Genomic DNA, 15,164 nt, shown 5'->3' with positions numbered 1-15,164 from the left:
GCTTCAGGGATGGGAGGAGCGGTCTGCCACGGAACAGTCGTGACGCAGACCTCCCACCCCCACGTGTCTACTCAGTGGCCAGGAGGAAGCAGGGACCTGGGCCCACCCTGGCCCAGCCGAGCAAGGGTCAGCTCTGCCCGAGGGGGCTCACCAGCCACAGGGCCTCCAGACTGGGGTCCTGCGCCAACCACTGCTCCCTACCGTCAGTCCTCCCCACGACAGCCAGAGCCAGCCCACAACTTCCGCCGGATGTCACCATTCCCACGTCCAGTGAGTCTTATCCTCTTGGAATCAAATCTAGACTTTTCCAGAACAGTGAGGCTGATCCTGCCCTCCTGGCCTCATCTCTCAGTCCCAGGCCACTGCACTAGGCTTTCCTCAGCCACTTACAAGTCTGGGATGCTCCCTCCCTCTAGAGTGCTGCCCTCTCTGTCCCAGGGCCGGCTCCAATCCTCCCCGAGGCTCAGGTTACTTGTCTACCTTCTGGGAGTGACCTCAGCTGACCACCACCCACCCCTCCCCTCCACCACTTTCTGTCTCAGCCCCTGTTGGCCCGTCATGGCCCTGAACAGTTTCCCACTCTTGTTGGTTTGCCTATTTTTTCCTCTGTGTGTACATGAGTGTGCATTTGTGCATGAGTGCGTGTGCCCATGAGAGTGTGCATGTGGGTGAGTGTGCGTGAGTGTGTGTGTGCCTGTGTGTATACCTGAGTGTGCATGAGTGTGTGTGCCCATGAGAGTGAGTGTGGGTGTACATAAGTGTTGCGTGAGTGTGTGCATGGGTGTGTGTGCATGAGTGTGCGTGTGTGCCCATAAGAGTGTGCATCAGTGTGTAAGTGTGCGTGTGTGCGTGAGTGCATGTGTGCGTGAGTGTGTGTTCATGAGAGTACGTGCGTGTGTGAGTATGCACGTGCATGTGTGCCCACAGGCTCCCACCTTCACCTGAGTTCTGTATGAGGTATGTCAATCACACCCCAAGAACATGGCTTTAACCAATGCCCTGCCACCAGAGAAAGGTGTCTTCCCGGTGCCGGCTGTGGCAGGAGGAGCTGGGACAAGGGGGCACAGAGGATGCTGTCTGAGAAGTGAAAGACATCCACAAATGTCAGGCATTACGACGTGACCAGCCTGCTTCGGCAGAGGCTCCAGCCCACCTGCCTGGGGAGCCCACCCCGCCAGCAGTCCCCCGACTGCGCGGGGGGCTCACTCCCCAACGGGCACAGAGGCAGCCCCAGCGTCGGGTCTCCGCCTCACTGGGTCCTGGAGGCAGAGTCACAGCAAAGGACAGCTCACCAAGGAGGCGAGGCCGTCACGGAACGGAGAGCCGCAGCACAGGACAGGCGCCATCATAACAGAACGCCCATGTACACCACACTTCACAGTTTACACAGCTCTGTCCCACGGGAGGCCTCATTTCACCCTCAGGGCCGCCAGGAGGGGTGGGAGTTGGCATCCCCCTCTTACCCGGGGAACCGGAGGCCAGGGGACATCAAAAGCTGGGCCCAGGAGCCAGAGAGTGGACCAAGCACGGGCGACAGCCCAGAGAGCCCGCCGAGGGACAGCACCCTTCCCCCGGGTAGGTGCTGACATCGCGACCACTGTGCTGCCTCCCAGACAAGCCCCTGGATGGTGAACAAAGACGGGCGGAACTTGAGCCTGCCCTGCTCCCAGGCCCCTACCTGATCAGGCCCCTTCCGCCGCAGAGCCCAACAGACAGCTCAAATGCAACTGTCCCTGGAGCTCCGGCTCCTTCCCAGAGCTTGGTCTGTGAACATAACCCCCCTCCGTCACCACGCCGCCCGAGCCCCTCTCCTCTCCTTCCCCCCATGCCCACAGCCTATCAAGTCCTGGCAATTTATTATGATATATATTTTTTAATGATCTGACCTTCTCCTTCCAGATGGTGCCTTCCCTGCCTGCGATCCGGAGCGTTAAAAGAAAATGGAGTTGTAGCTCCCCATCTGCCACTGCCATTGTTCCTGTCACAAAACCACGGCAGCTGAGACCAAATTAGAAGGCTGTTGCAGTTGAAAATTGAAAGCCCGCTTGGGATAAGTGACATTAAGCGCCGGCACCGTCGGCAGAGCCGAGGTTTCCAGGTGACATTAAGTGGGGGCTTATTCAGCGCCCAGCTCTGTTTGCCAGCACCCACTGAACGTAGCAGCACCCCGTGGGGCAGCGGGGGGAGCTCAAGGGCTGGAGGCCACGGCCCCTTCCACTCCTCCGACCTCCATGCCCTCAGCACATCCCCACTGGCGGCAGGACGCCGACTGCAGCAGATCCCAGTTCGGCCTCCAGTTCCCTCCCTGTGTGACACAAAGCCAGACACTGAACCTCTCCGAGTCCGCTGGCCCCTCCGGAAAATGCAGGAAATTATTCCAGCCATTCAAGGGTCCCTGTGAGTGCTGGAGGACAGAAAGTAGTATATGCCAGGCTCTCAAGACATCGGGAGATCGCTGTCTTGGAGTTGAGGAGTCTGCCTAACCGGGGGCTTGAGGGTGGCCACCGCCCCTCCACTGGGCTGAGCCGCCGGCCCCGCCCTGCTCCCCGACCCTACCCTGCCTCCCAAAGACCCTGTGCTCATGCCTGGAGCTGCGACTTTCCCACCGCTGCTTTGATAGTCAAGGGCGGCCTCCTGGGCCACCCTTCTCTACTTTCTAAATCCGAGGCTGCCCTCAAAGTTCCCCTTACACACAGAGCCACGGAGAGGCCACTGGCCAAGGCCACAGACATTGCAAACATCTGCCCGTGGAGACAGAAAGACACTGGTGCCCGGGGAAGGCCAGGCGAATGGCCGCGGTCACCCAGCTGGGGTAGGTGACCCACCACTGCCAGCTATGGGCTTGGGCAGGTCCCAGTGCCCATGTTGAGAGCCAGTGGAGAAGAGAGCTAGAATGAGCTCAGCATGCTGCCTGGGCCGCGCTCAGGACCCTCCCCTCGATCGTCACTAGGAGAAGGACGGGGGTCACTGGGAGGACTTATAGCCAAGTCAGAGGCAGAAGGGGGGCCAGGCCATGTCCTGCGAGGATATGTCCCTGTGAGCTTGGGACCAGCCCGCAGCCTGCCCAGCCCAGGTCCTCTGGGAAGGAGGGAATATGGAGAGCTGTGATGGGAAAGGCTCCAGTGACCCAGGGGTATAAGAGCCACAAACACAGCACTCAAAGATCTTCGGGTGAGGGGACACAGGCAGGGAGTGCTGAAAGCCCCTAGCCATGCCTCTTCCTTCTCTGGGGCCTTTCCTGGAGCCTTTCTGAATAGGAGACTAATTGGCAGAGGGGTGGGAGGGTGGCATGTCCCCTCCCTGTTCGGCACTGAATCACATGCAACCGTAGATGGGTCACTTTCCCATCCGTGAGATGCAGGCTCTCCCGTCCTAGGAGCTTCCTCCACAGGCCAGGTGCTGGCTGTCCCAGGGGGCTTCCACGCCCATCTCCCTATAGGAGCCCCATGAGAGGGGCACTGACATTATCTCCACTTTCTGTTGGGGAAAGGCAAGTAAAGGCTAAATCATTTGCCCAAGATCACAGAGCTGGGGAGGGACAGAACCAAAAACTGACCCCAGACAGCCTGGATCCATTTCACGAGGTCCTAAGATCCCCAAATGTAAGGGGGAGAGGACCCCCGGAGCTCCAGTCTGAGTCCCCTCCCAGAGGCCTCTCCCTTGACCCCACGGCACTGGAGGGGCCCCGCTGGGATGTGAAGCTGGTCCCCAGATTCCCCAGGACACCCTGCCCTTTCCTCCCTAGGGGCAGAACTGACCCCCCATTCTGGATCCCAGGCACCCCCAGTCCAGCCCTCTCCTTCCTCAATGTTCAGTGGATTATGATCTCCATATGTGGTAGTCGGGAGAAGAGAAAGATCAAAAAAAAAAAAAAAATGAAAGGAATCACATCCTTTGTGAATAAATGTTTTTAACATATTCTATTACCAAAAGGCTCGTATTATTCCCCACCACACCCGACCAAGCACTGCAGGTTTAAGAAAAAAAAAAAAAACTGGCAAAATAAAAGGAACAAATTATTCAAGCCCCAGGGGAACCCAGGCATTCAAATAAGATTTCAAATGACTCTCCTTCCATTAAAACTTCTGCTGCAGTGAAACCCGCGTGGAGATAAAGCAGCTGAGCGCGTCACAGGCAGCCAAGAAAGGAGAGGTCCACACCACTCGGCTCCACTGCCTCCAACGCCAAGCCCCACTCGGCAGAGCAGCTGGGCCTCAAACTGGAGACCGACCTGCCTTTAGAGCAGGTGTACAATCGGGCTCTGGCGTGCCCGAGACTGAACTGCTCCGTGGGTCAGCAGGGGAACCACATCAGCCTTCCCTGGGGCTAGCGGTCGGCTGCCAGGGCTGGGGCTGTCTCTGCTTAATATCCTCTCTCCTCCCTCTGCAGCTCTCTTGGCCGCCCGGAAACATGCAGCAGAGGCTTGTGCCACGTCAGCACCAGATCAAGAGGGCCTCTGACCCTGGCTCCTTCAAAGCCACAAACTCCTCCCCATTTCCTCCCGCCTCCACAGGCCCTCTCGGCACAGCGGGCAGAACAATCCACTCAAGTGGAAACCAGACCAGATGCTGCCCAGCTCTCACCACTACAAGGAACAGCTGGCCATCACGCTCAGAAAAAGTTCCCTACATCTCGCCCTGGCTTTCTGGAAAACCTGCCTGTCCTTCCAACTGCCTACTTCTCTCCCCGTGATTCATCAGCTCTGGCCACCGCAGGACCTTTGCACTTGCTGTTCTGAAGCCTAGACTGCTTTGCCAGATTTCCGTTGGCTTTAGATGTCCCTTCCCAGGGGGCCTCCCTGATAGCAGTCCTGACCCCCAGGCTCGGTGACAGGCACGTCACCCAACTCTGTCCCCTAAATGGCCCCACCTCTCCCTGCTGATTTGCTCCTCATGTAATGCCTATCTGCCCCTCATAAATCAGAGCTTCCCTGAGAGCAGGGATCTTTCATTTTTTGTCATTGCTCTTTTCCCCACGCCCTAAATCACAGTAAAGACTCATTCCATAATTATTTTTTTAATTGATGAAAGCCAGGGTCAAAGGTCCTCACTTCTTTCCAGAAACGTCTCAAAACCTATAATAAGATCACACCGAAAAAACAACAACAATGAAACAAAAAATGTCCCCGTTATTGGCCAGAAGCAGCAAACGGGAATTCTGGTACACCACAGGAACTAGTAGCTCTAACGGGCAAGTATAAAGTCCTTACAGCTGGACAAACTTGCGGTTTGCAGACAGAAACTCTCCCAGTGGGGGTTGGCAGAGGGACGGCGGTCCCAAGTGGACTCTGGCGGATTGTCCAGGGTCGGAGCACAGCTCTGCCCCTTCCTGCTGTGTGAGCTCGGGCAAGTCACTGCACCTCTCTGAGTCTCAGAGCCTTCCACTGTACAAGGGGGTCCACAGCAGAACCTACCTTCAAGAGTTATCATCCATGTGAAAAGAAAGAGACGCATAAAATGCTTAGAAAACCGTCAACCACGTAGGACACGCTCTGTAAACATTGTCTTGTTTATCTAAGTAATCATTATGGGATGCACAAGACAAAAGAAAAATAACAAAGAGGCCCTGGTTGAGAATCAGTTTAATCTAACCTGCACTGCTTTGTTTTTTCCTTTGGGTAACAGTTTGATTGAGAAAGAATCCGGTTACCATAAAGCCCACCCTTTTAAAGTCTTCGCATCAAGGTTTCTAGCATATTCCGCACTACCTAGGTTGGAAACATTCGCATCACCCCACGGAAAGAAAGTCTCTCAGCAGCCACGCCCTGACCAGCCCCCCAGGGCCCTGACAACTGCTCATCGACATCGTCGGTTGCCATCACTTTACAGACAGGGAAACTGAGGCTTGGACAGCGGCCATGACTTGTGCAGGGTTACCAGGCAGAGCCTCAGGACTCAGGACCCTGGCTCCCGTGTTCCTCCCTGGCACCGCCTACCTCCAACTCAGAAGTGTCCCTGCCCCCACGCACCCACACATGCACACCCCAAGCCTCCCTGCTCCGCACCCCTGGCCCCTGACGCACTCTCCCCAGGGCTTTACTCACGGAGTCCGATCTTGGCCAAGTGCAACCTGTTGACCCAGGAGATCTTGCTCAGGGGGTTGGGGGTGATGAAGACCACCATGAAGCTGATGGGGCGGCCGGACCTGCGGCGAGAGGGCGAGGAGTGTGAGGGCCCAGAACTAGCTCCGTGTTGTTGCCTCCGCCACGGGCACCGGCCGTGGCACCAGCTCCGCTCAGAGCATCACTGCGACGCCAGAAAGGCTGGAGCCCCAGCCAAGCCTCTGTCCCCTGGGGGCAGAGTCCCTCCACCCACCATGGCGGTCTCTCCGCAAAGCCACCGGGCCATGCTCCCCAGCCCAGTCCCCCACCCCCAGGCTTGGTGCCTAGTGACTCGAGAGGCCCTTCCAGGGCTCCCCAGTCAGTTTTCCTCGGGCCTCACCAGACACACGTGCACATCCGACAGGGGAGCCTCTGCCAGGAGAAACGGGCTCCCGTCAGCCTGCTCCCAGCGCCCAGTGTCCCAGTGTGGGTGCTCCACGAATGTGTGCAGAATGGACATGTGAACAAATGAGCTTGTGATGGGCTTGGGCAGCTAGAGGTCACTGTTGTCACACTACTGTCCTCTCATCTCGAAGCAGTGGGTCCCTCGGGGTCCTCTGGGGCCTGTTCTCTATGGTGGGGGAGGGGAGTTCAGGGAGGGGGACGGGGCCAGGGTCACTGACTCTTCCATGGAAGAAAGGGATGCAGGGGCAGGAAGCGGCTGCATCAGGGGAACGGCAGCCAGATCCCAACTCAGAGCCTTGCTCCTCTGCCTCTGACACTCCAGCCTGGAGCCTCATATCTTGGGCTCCTGGGCTTGTGGCCTTGCCTCAAACGACAGTGCTCCGACCTTCCCAGCCCTGCAGCCAGTGTGCCTGTAATTCTCTGTCCCCCAAGTCCTCCCATCCTCAAGTTCAAATCCAGGCTGTGAGCCCCCCAGCAGCACCAGCCTAGGCTTCAGGTCGGAGCCCGGCTCGACTTCCTACTCTGCGGCCGGCGGCGTGGGGGCTATTTGACTCTTGGAGCCTCCCCGCCCTCATCAGCAAACTGGCGTTCAGCTAGCCTGCCCTGTCTCTGCCACACCTGTCATCAATTCCACAAACATCAGCTGAGGGTCTACAGGGCACAAGCGCCAGGGTGGGCATTTGGGGCCAGGGCCCATGCCGAGGGGGGGGGGGGCGGAGGCCGGGTCCATGAGGGGACCCAGGGCCTTGTCTCAGGGCTCTGCGCCATCTGCAGGAAAAAGGTCACAGCACAAATGGAACTAACCAATAGCAGAGCGTCTAGGTCCTGAGTCTCCTAACAGAGGATACGCTTAAGCCAGGTACGAACTGGACATTCATTTGTTCATTCACTCATTCATTGGATCATAAGCACCCCCTCCGTGCCAAACGCCGTGCTGGGCAGGGCCCGCAGGGTGTACACACCCACGCCCACGACCACCCTGATGAAGAGGTCCACTCCGGGTGACCCCTCCCCGCGTCCCCCCACCTCCCGCAGTGGCCATTCCCCATCTCACTTGTCGGGTTTTCCAGGAAGCAGGAGCCTGAGACGACACTTGTTGGCCGAGTGGATCTCCTCCTCCTTCACCCGCATTAGCCTCTGCAGGGCCAAGCACCAGTCTTGAGCCACGGTCATGTTCAGGTTCTAGGGTGGAGGATGCCAGTGAGATCACCACAAGGCCCGAAGCCACACGGGAGCCTAGAGCATTCAGGGGGCCCCGGGGGAGAGGAGCTGGGGAGCTCGACAGGGACCCCTGACTCAGCCACGGCAGGTGGATGGCCCCCTGGGCTGCAGGCCCAGACAGGCTTCCCAGCCCTCATTCAGACCCCACCTGGCTCCCCTCCTTCGAGAGGGATACAACCTCCCAGCCAGCTTCCTCTCCAGCCTTGGGGTGAGGTCCAGGAAGGGGCTGCGAGGCTGACTGGTCACTGTGCAGAGAACAAAAAATCACCACGCACCCAGACCCTACTTAACCCCCATCGGAGCTTCACCCTGAACCAGAGGCCACCTACCAGGCGTCCAGGTAGCAGTGGGGAGCTAGCTGTAGCTGCTCCTCCTGCCTGCAGGGTTCAGAAACCAGGAGCATGCCTGGGGCCTGAGCTAAGACCTGAGCCCTCTTCCACCCTGCCTGCTGAGGCTGGGCACTGCCCAAGGGAGGAGCCCGAGCCCCACAGAACCGGGCCAGGCTTGGGTACCTGGTAGGTGCCGTGCAGTGTGCTGATGAGGAAGGTTATCTGCTCAACCACAGCCAGATCTTTCTGCAGGTCCTGCAGCTCCTGGAAGAGGCGCGGGGGGCCGAAATACACCTTATCTGGGCAGAGAAGAAACCCAACTCAACTTCACGGGTGGAGGAGGGGTTAACTAGGACCCAAGTGTCCATTCACTGGAAAAAGGAAGACCTGTCACCCTGGAGATATGGCACTACAGACACAGGAGGAGACATTGCCAGGCTCTTGACCTGGTGGAGTTCCCAGTCTACATGGCAAGGGGGGAAGGGGGCACAGATCTAATCACAGGTAGTCTAGCAACTGGGTCCAGGCCACACTCAAAGAGTCACAGGAGGCCAAAAGACTAAGAACCAACTGTGCTGGCAAGAAGTAAGGAACCTTCACAGGGCCAGGCATGTGGTGGGCATGCTTCCATAAAAGGAGAACAGCATATGCAAAGGGACTGTGGTTTGAGGAAGCCCACAGACAGCGAAGTGTTCACAGATGTACTGAGGACCTACTGTGTGCCAGGTTCCATTCCAACTGTTAGATAGCTGTAAAAAAGGCAGAAAGGACCCCTGTTCTTTTTTTATTATTATTATTTTAAGATCTTATTTATTTATTTGACAGATAAAGATCACAAGTAGACATAGAGGTAGGCAGAGAGAGATGCAGGCTCCCAACTGAGCAAAGAGCCCAATATGGGGCTCAATCCCAGGACCCTGAGATCATGACCTGAGCTGAAGGCAGAGGCTTTAACCCACTGAGCCACCCAGGCGCCCCAGGATCCCTGGTCATAGAGAACTTATGACCTAGGTGAAGGGGGAGAGGGGGACCAATTAACAACCACAACTGAAGAAAGGCACTAGGAGGAAAGATATCAGGCCAAGGAGACAGTGAGGGTGCCCAGATCTCTGGGGATGATACAGATGTGGTGCTGGGGCACGGGAGACAAGCAGCAAGAGACAAAGCAGGAAGGAGCAGCAGGCCAGGAGGGGAAGTCCTTGAATGCCGTGCTAGAGACTTTGGGCTGTATTCTCGAGGCCCCAGTCTCTCACGCTGGGGTCTTATGGAACCCTGCGGGGAGGGCTTACTTGGGGTTTTCATCTAGAGGACAGTGTGAAAAACAGATGTACTTCCTGAGTCTCCTGGATGTGGTGACTTTCAGGCCACATTATGTTGCACAGGGTCAGGGCCCCAGCGGACTCCGGTCAAGAGCAAGGAGCGCCTGGATGGTCTCCAAGTAACGAGCGGGGAGCGAGGGGCCCTGGCAGGGAAGTGATGCCTCACACCCAAAGAGCAAAGACCGACTCTGCGGTGAGCCTAGTGGGCAAGCTGGTGGGCAGCTCTGGTCACCATAGGGCACCCTAGGGGAGAGTTCCAGAGGCCCTGAGAGAACCTGCCCCCGAAGAGGTCCATAGCCACGTCTTGAGCAACAGGGTTCCCGCAAAACAACGGCATCCGCCACATTAAACAAATGCCGTTAATTTGAATCGTGATGTGTTGTAGCTTCAGGGTCATCCCACTTCTGATTCTGTTTTGGTTTTATGGTTGTCCAAGGGATAGAAGCATCAGAACTTTCGCACACCTAGTCTTGTCTTTGCGCATATCTGAATAAAAAATCATTCAAGGCCAACTAGGATTCAAGAAGAATTCTTTCTAGGGCGCCTGGGTGGCTCAGTGGGTTAAGCCTCTGGGTCGGGTCATGATCTCAGGGTTCCGGGATCGAACCCCGCATCGGGCTCTCTGCTCGGCAGGGAGCCTGTTTCCCCCTCTCTCTCTGCCTGCCTCTCTGTCTACTTGTGATCTCTCTGTCAAGTAAATAAATAAAATCTTAAAAAAGAAAGGGGAAAAAAAGAAGAATGAAGAATTCTTTCTTTTTCCCTTGAAAGGAGTCAGGCCACGTAGTAATCTCATTCAAGAAACACGGCAGTGATGGAGGGGCCCCAGGGTGGCTGGTAGCCGTAAGGTGGGGTCAAGCTAGGGCTGAAGGCATCTCTGGGGAGGACCAAGGAGGCCCTTTGCTGGGTGTGGGGGAGGGGGAGGGTGCTTCTGGAAACCACGAAATAGCCCTTCCTGCTCACAGACCCAGGAGAAGGGACCCAGCAACTGGGGGTGGGTGCAACCGGCCAGCCTGGCCCTCAGAGAGCGACACTGCATGGTGCTATCCCTCCCGCTCTATTGCCAGAATTGCCCGCAGCCCAGAGAGGCACCATCCCAGGTCATACCCTAGACAGAGCCGGGCCGGTGGGCAGGGGAGCCAGCGCCTGTGGAAGGGGCCTCCAGCCCAGCATCTCCCTGCCAGTCCTGCAGCTGGGGTCTTCCTCAACAAACAGTGGTCAACACCCCCTGCCCACCGGCCCCAGGAGAGGGCTGCCGCCAACCATCACCAGGGAAGCTGACCACAGAACAGAACCGGGCCTTGAGCGCTCAGGACAGGGGGCCTGGCCCAATCCAAAGGAATCAGGAAAGGCTTCCCTGCAGAGGTGTCATCTAAGCTCGGCGGAGTCAAGGCAAAGGAGACTGAAGTAGGACAGCAGAAGTGTCCGCAGAAGGGCGGAGGCTGGGAGAAGGCCCTAGGGCAGGAGGGGCTCTGCCCCTTGGGAACAGAGAGGTGGGTGTGGCCACACCAGGGGAAAGGTGGAGTACAGAGAGGAAGGGGGCAAAGACTTGGGGAAGAATAGCAGCCAGGAGCCTCCTGCACCGGACCAGGTGTGCTGGTGACGGCCACCAAGGAGATGGACAGAGGTGCACAGCCGAGAGGCTGCCCAGGCCCTCCTTCCGAGTTCTCATTCCTCTCGTGCCAGAAAAGTCGGAGCCAGACAGCCCTGAGCCAGACAACCCTGGGCCCTGAGGGTCGAGGAGCCTAGGGGAGTGTCACCTGGGCCCCTCACTGCACAGACAGGGGAACTACGGCACAGAGAGCAGGGCCATCCACTGAGGTCCCATGGGGGCAGGCAATGGTCAAGCACCGACACAAGATCCTCTCCGGAACTCAAAGGCGTCATGTGTGTGCACTCGTGTAGGCACACATGTAGGCACGCATCACGCATGTGCACTTATATAGACACACATCACGCATGTACGCTCGTGTAGGCACATGTGTAGGCACACAGGTGCAGGGGGGTGTCGGGGTGGGGGGCAGGGACAGTGTCCGGTGCACAGGATGAAGGCGTGACTCTGGAGTGCGCACGAGCAGCTGGGGGTCTGGGTGCACTCTATGTAGGGTGGTGGGGCTGCGAACCGGCCGAAGCCTCTCGGCCAGGGGGCCCATCGGTCCGGGGCTCGCACACCGGGCCCCCAGGCCTGGGCAGGTGTCCCACAGGCAGCCGCGGGCTGGGTACTCACTCTGGGCCTGGCCCACGGCAGAGGCCTTCTTGGCGCCTGCATGCTGGATGAGCACGTTGTCCTTGTCGTAGGAGCCGCTCTCCTGGCCCACCTCCACCACCTGCACCTGGGGCAGCGCCGTGTTCCACTTCACCACGTACTTGGGCCCCAGGGGCACCAGGCTGCTGATCTCCAGCTGGCCCCTGCCAGGACAGACAGGAGGCGGCCCTGGAGAGCCTGTAGCAGCCCAGGCCCAGGGCCAGCCCAGAACACGCTCCTCAGCACACCAACTCAGCCAGGCCCCCTCGCTGCACAAGCACAAGACCTCGGGCCCAAACCAAGCTGGGAGGAGCAGGGAGCCATGGATGAGGCGCAAGCCCCGGGGTGCCCAGGCCCCAGCCCAGATCCAGAATCACATGCCCCAAGGCCCCGAGCCCCCAAACCCATACCTGTTGTTGGCAGGCCTGAGGAAAAAGACAAAATGGAAAGGAAAGTCATTCCTGTTACTGAGTGATCTCTAGGGGGCTGAGACCGGTAGAGGCCAGCCACGGGGCTGGGCCAGGCATGCACATCGGGGACCACAGGAAGGCCTTCTCCCCGAGCTGGCCACTGGCCTCCAGTCACCTGTGATTCCCACAAGGGCCCTGTTAGGAAGCCTGTATTCATCCAGATAAGGACACCGACATGCAGACAGGTCACGTGACTCACACCAATGTCACCTAAGCTGATCCCTCCCACCCCCCAACATGGGCCGCCAGCCCGCCCTGCCCCACTCACACCAGGCTAGACCCTGAGCGGCAGGGGGCAGAGCAGGTGTTCTCCAGAAAGAGTGCCTGAAAAATCACAGCACAGGAGTCAGGGAGGGAGGGAATGAGCGAGCCTTAAGCACCACCACAGTGAGTGGGGACAGAAGCTTCTTCCCAAGTCCCCTACCAGTGCCAGGTCTCCTCCAGACCTGCGAACTAGCAGAAAGGTAGATCCCAGTAAGTCTGATGGATGGACGGACGATGGGTGGATGGAGGGTGAGTGAGCCTGGGAGTCCCCGGACAGCGCTGCTCCAGGTGCCTGAGCCACAGCCATGGGGACTGTCCCCAAATCTGCTCCGTGGCCATGCCCACCCCGGCCGACTCTGGGTGCAGAGCCGACCTCAGGGGCTCCAGCCGAGAGGTACAGGTAACACCCCTTTGGATCTCAGTTACCGTCTTCGTATCGGTGTTTCCGCGAGGATTTTTAAAGCTCTGTCAGCTACCGGGAGCGGAGTCTCCTCCATTTGAGGGGTTAAGAGCCCCAGCCGGACTGGCCCCAGCCGGAGTGCATCTAGCACAATCCCTTGGCCAGAGGCTCAAGCAGGGGACGCAACTGAGTGAATGGTACCAGGTGGGGACCGAGAAGCTGGCAGAGCACAAGACCCAGTAAGGAGGCCGTGTGACCCAGTGACTGGCCCCTGTGGCCCTGGGCAAGGTGGGCCTGGAATGCTGGCTCTTCAAATTTTCAAGAGAAGTCAAAAATGTCTCAGTCTTTGTGTGAACTCTCTGTGTGAGCCCCAGTAAAAGACCTCTGGAGGCCTGACGAAAGCCAGGGGTACAATAGCCCTCACCCCACCCAGGTTCTAGTTCTTTCGGGCACAGCCTAGAAGCCCAGCTCTGGGCATTTCCACCACCTCAATCTCAGAAAGGAGGCCAGGCTCCATGGGGGAGACAGTGCCCGGGGGAAGTGGTGGCAAAATCTCTTGAATCCCAGGGTGGTTGAAACCTGGGAAGCTGTTCAGTGACCAGCAGAGTTCTAGAACAGACCACTCTGCAAGATGGACAGCCGCTAGCCCAAAGGCCAGCGGTGGCCCAAGGACAACCACTCCAGATGCTCAGGGGAATAGGGACAGAGCAGGCCAAAAGGGACGGGAGAGGAAGCCAGAATGTCTGAAACCCAAATCAAGCCCCTCGCAGGGACGGCCAGTCCCTCGCAGAGAGGCCAGTTCAGCAACTGGAACACAACGGCGGGGGTGGGGGCAGTCCCTGCAGCGGAGCTACGACCCAAGCCCACTTACTTGAAATTGATGTTGGCGCAGACCAGCATGTCGTTGAGCAGGAAGACCCTGCGCTCCTTGGACTTGATCAGCTGCCCGCGGTCGCCGTACACGGTCTCTGTCAGCGTCTCACACAGGAGCAGCTGCCGCTGACCCGAGGTCAAGAGCTGCGAGAGGGAGACAGAGCAGAGTGAACACGAGCAACGCGCCCGCTGCCACGCGGACGTCACCGCACCCAAAAGGCGGAATCCTCTCGCTGCGTGCAGAAGAGACAGGGGCCGGGAGAGGCAGAGGAGAAAGGTGGTGAGTGGTGAGAGGCACCAGGGAGCAGGCCAGAGGACCACACACCGGGGTCTCTGACTGCCGGCCCAAGGCCAGCACCCATTCTCAGGTGCGCCAGCCCCGGATGCCCCTCTCCACAGTGGCCGCCACCAGCGACATAAACTCTGCAGTCGCAGACACTGGCTTGCACCCTGGCTCCCCGCACACCAGCTACACAGGCCCCTGGCAGGTCACTTCGCGTGCCCGCAGCCCAGCTTCCCCAGCTGTCAAGTGGGGTGGGAAGCCACTGCTCAGATCACCACATAACGCACCACCGGACCTGGCATTTCGGAGCCCAGTGCAAGATGAAAATGCAGCCCTGGTGCAAATATTATTAAGGATTTTAGGACAGTGACAGCAGCAGAACACGACACCAAGTGTGGGGCCCTGCTGAGCGCCCAATGTGCACGACAGCACTGGTCACATCACAGCCAGCACTGAAGAGTCACTGATCTGCCAGCACTGATCTGCCCGTCAATGAGGTGACCCACTAAGAGGCCAAAAACCTTCAAGCCTCAGGCATCTGAGCAGGCGTTTGCCAATCTCAGGCTGGACCCCAAGAAGCCCCTGCCAGCGCCGGGACCACCATCCCACTCAGGGATGTAGCGGGAAAATAACTTTTTACTGAGAGGGACTCTTTTTTTTCAGAGGGGAGAAAAACATTCAGCAAAATTCATTCCCAAAACCCATGACTCTGATGATAAGAGTCATCCTTCCCTCCCTCCTCACCCCTGCTGGGAAAGGGCAGATTACCCTAAGCCTCCCCCTGGGAGAGATGGCCCTGTCATTCTCCCCAGAACCATGTGTCCCAGATTGCCACAAGGGCCTGAACTGCCCACTGCCTGCCGGGCACTGTGCTGGGCACTGAGGATCCCACTTCCTGTCTAAGCAGCTCCACAGCCCCTGAGGCCATCCCCATCCCCAGAAGAGGAAGCCAAGATCCCAGAGGTAAAGCAGCTTGCCAAGCAGTGGCACGGGACACAGCCAGGCGTGTGCACTGTCACCAGCACCGGGCGGCCAGCCGGGCGTGACAGGGATCTGGGAGGCCCCATGGCCCCTAACACAACAATGACTCAGGGTCCCTTGGGGCGGGGGGCGGCTCTCATCATGGCTAAGGCTGGGCTGCCTTACACCACCCCCTCCACCAGCAAGCTGACGCCAGCTCCCAGAGACAACGCTGGCACCCCGAAGACAGCAGGCTCCGCTGAAGACTGCCACATGTGCCATGACCTAAAACCTGGAA

The 15,164-nt window shown here is 58.3% G+C and overlaps 1 protein-coding gene across 11 annotated transcripts in view; it reads right to left on the bottom strand.

The window, feature by feature from the left end:
- The window catches only part of ARHGEF10L (Rho guanine nucleotide exchange factor 10 like), a 156,140-nt gene that overhangs the window by 41,996 nt on the left and 98,980 nt on the right, over nucleotides 1–15,164 (bottom strand). For 8 of the 11 annotated variants that reach the window (XM_004741351.3, XM_045063843.1, XM_045063845.1 and 5 more), the window contains 6 exons: nucleotides 13,622–13,767; nucleotides 12,027–12,041; nucleotides 11,599–11,780; nucleotides 8,239–8,354; nucleotides 7,560–7,687; nucleotides 6,044–6,144 (listed from right to left, as the gene is read on the bottom strand). In XM_004741351.3, the coding sequence (XP_004741408.1) occupies nucleotides 6,044–6,144; nucleotides 7,560–7,687; nucleotides 8,239–8,354; nucleotides 11,599–11,780; nucleotides 12,027–12,041; nucleotides 13,622–13,767 (688 nt within the window). The remainder of the gene's footprint in view (nucleotides 1–6,043; nucleotides 6,145–7,559; nucleotides 7,688–8,238; nucleotides 8,355–11,598; nucleotides 11,781–12,026; nucleotides 12,042–13,621; nucleotides 13,768–15,164) is intronic. The other 3 variants (XM_045063844.1, XM_045063846.1, XM_013048488.2) reach the window with 1 other exon arrangement.

This window comes from Mustela putorius, unplaced genomic scaffold (genome assembly GCF_011764305.1).
Source record: "Mustela putorius furo isolate JIRA1106 unplaced genomic scaffold, ASM1176430v1.1 tig00003853_pilon_pilon_pilon, whole genome shotgun sequence".
In the NCBI taxonomy this organism is placed as follows: domain Eukaryota; kingdom Metazoa; phylum Chordata; class Mammalia; order Carnivora; family Mustelidae; genus Mustela; species Mustela putorius.
Note: the sequence above shows the minus strand (reverse complement) of the source record. Positions and strands in the feature narration are given on the sequence as shown.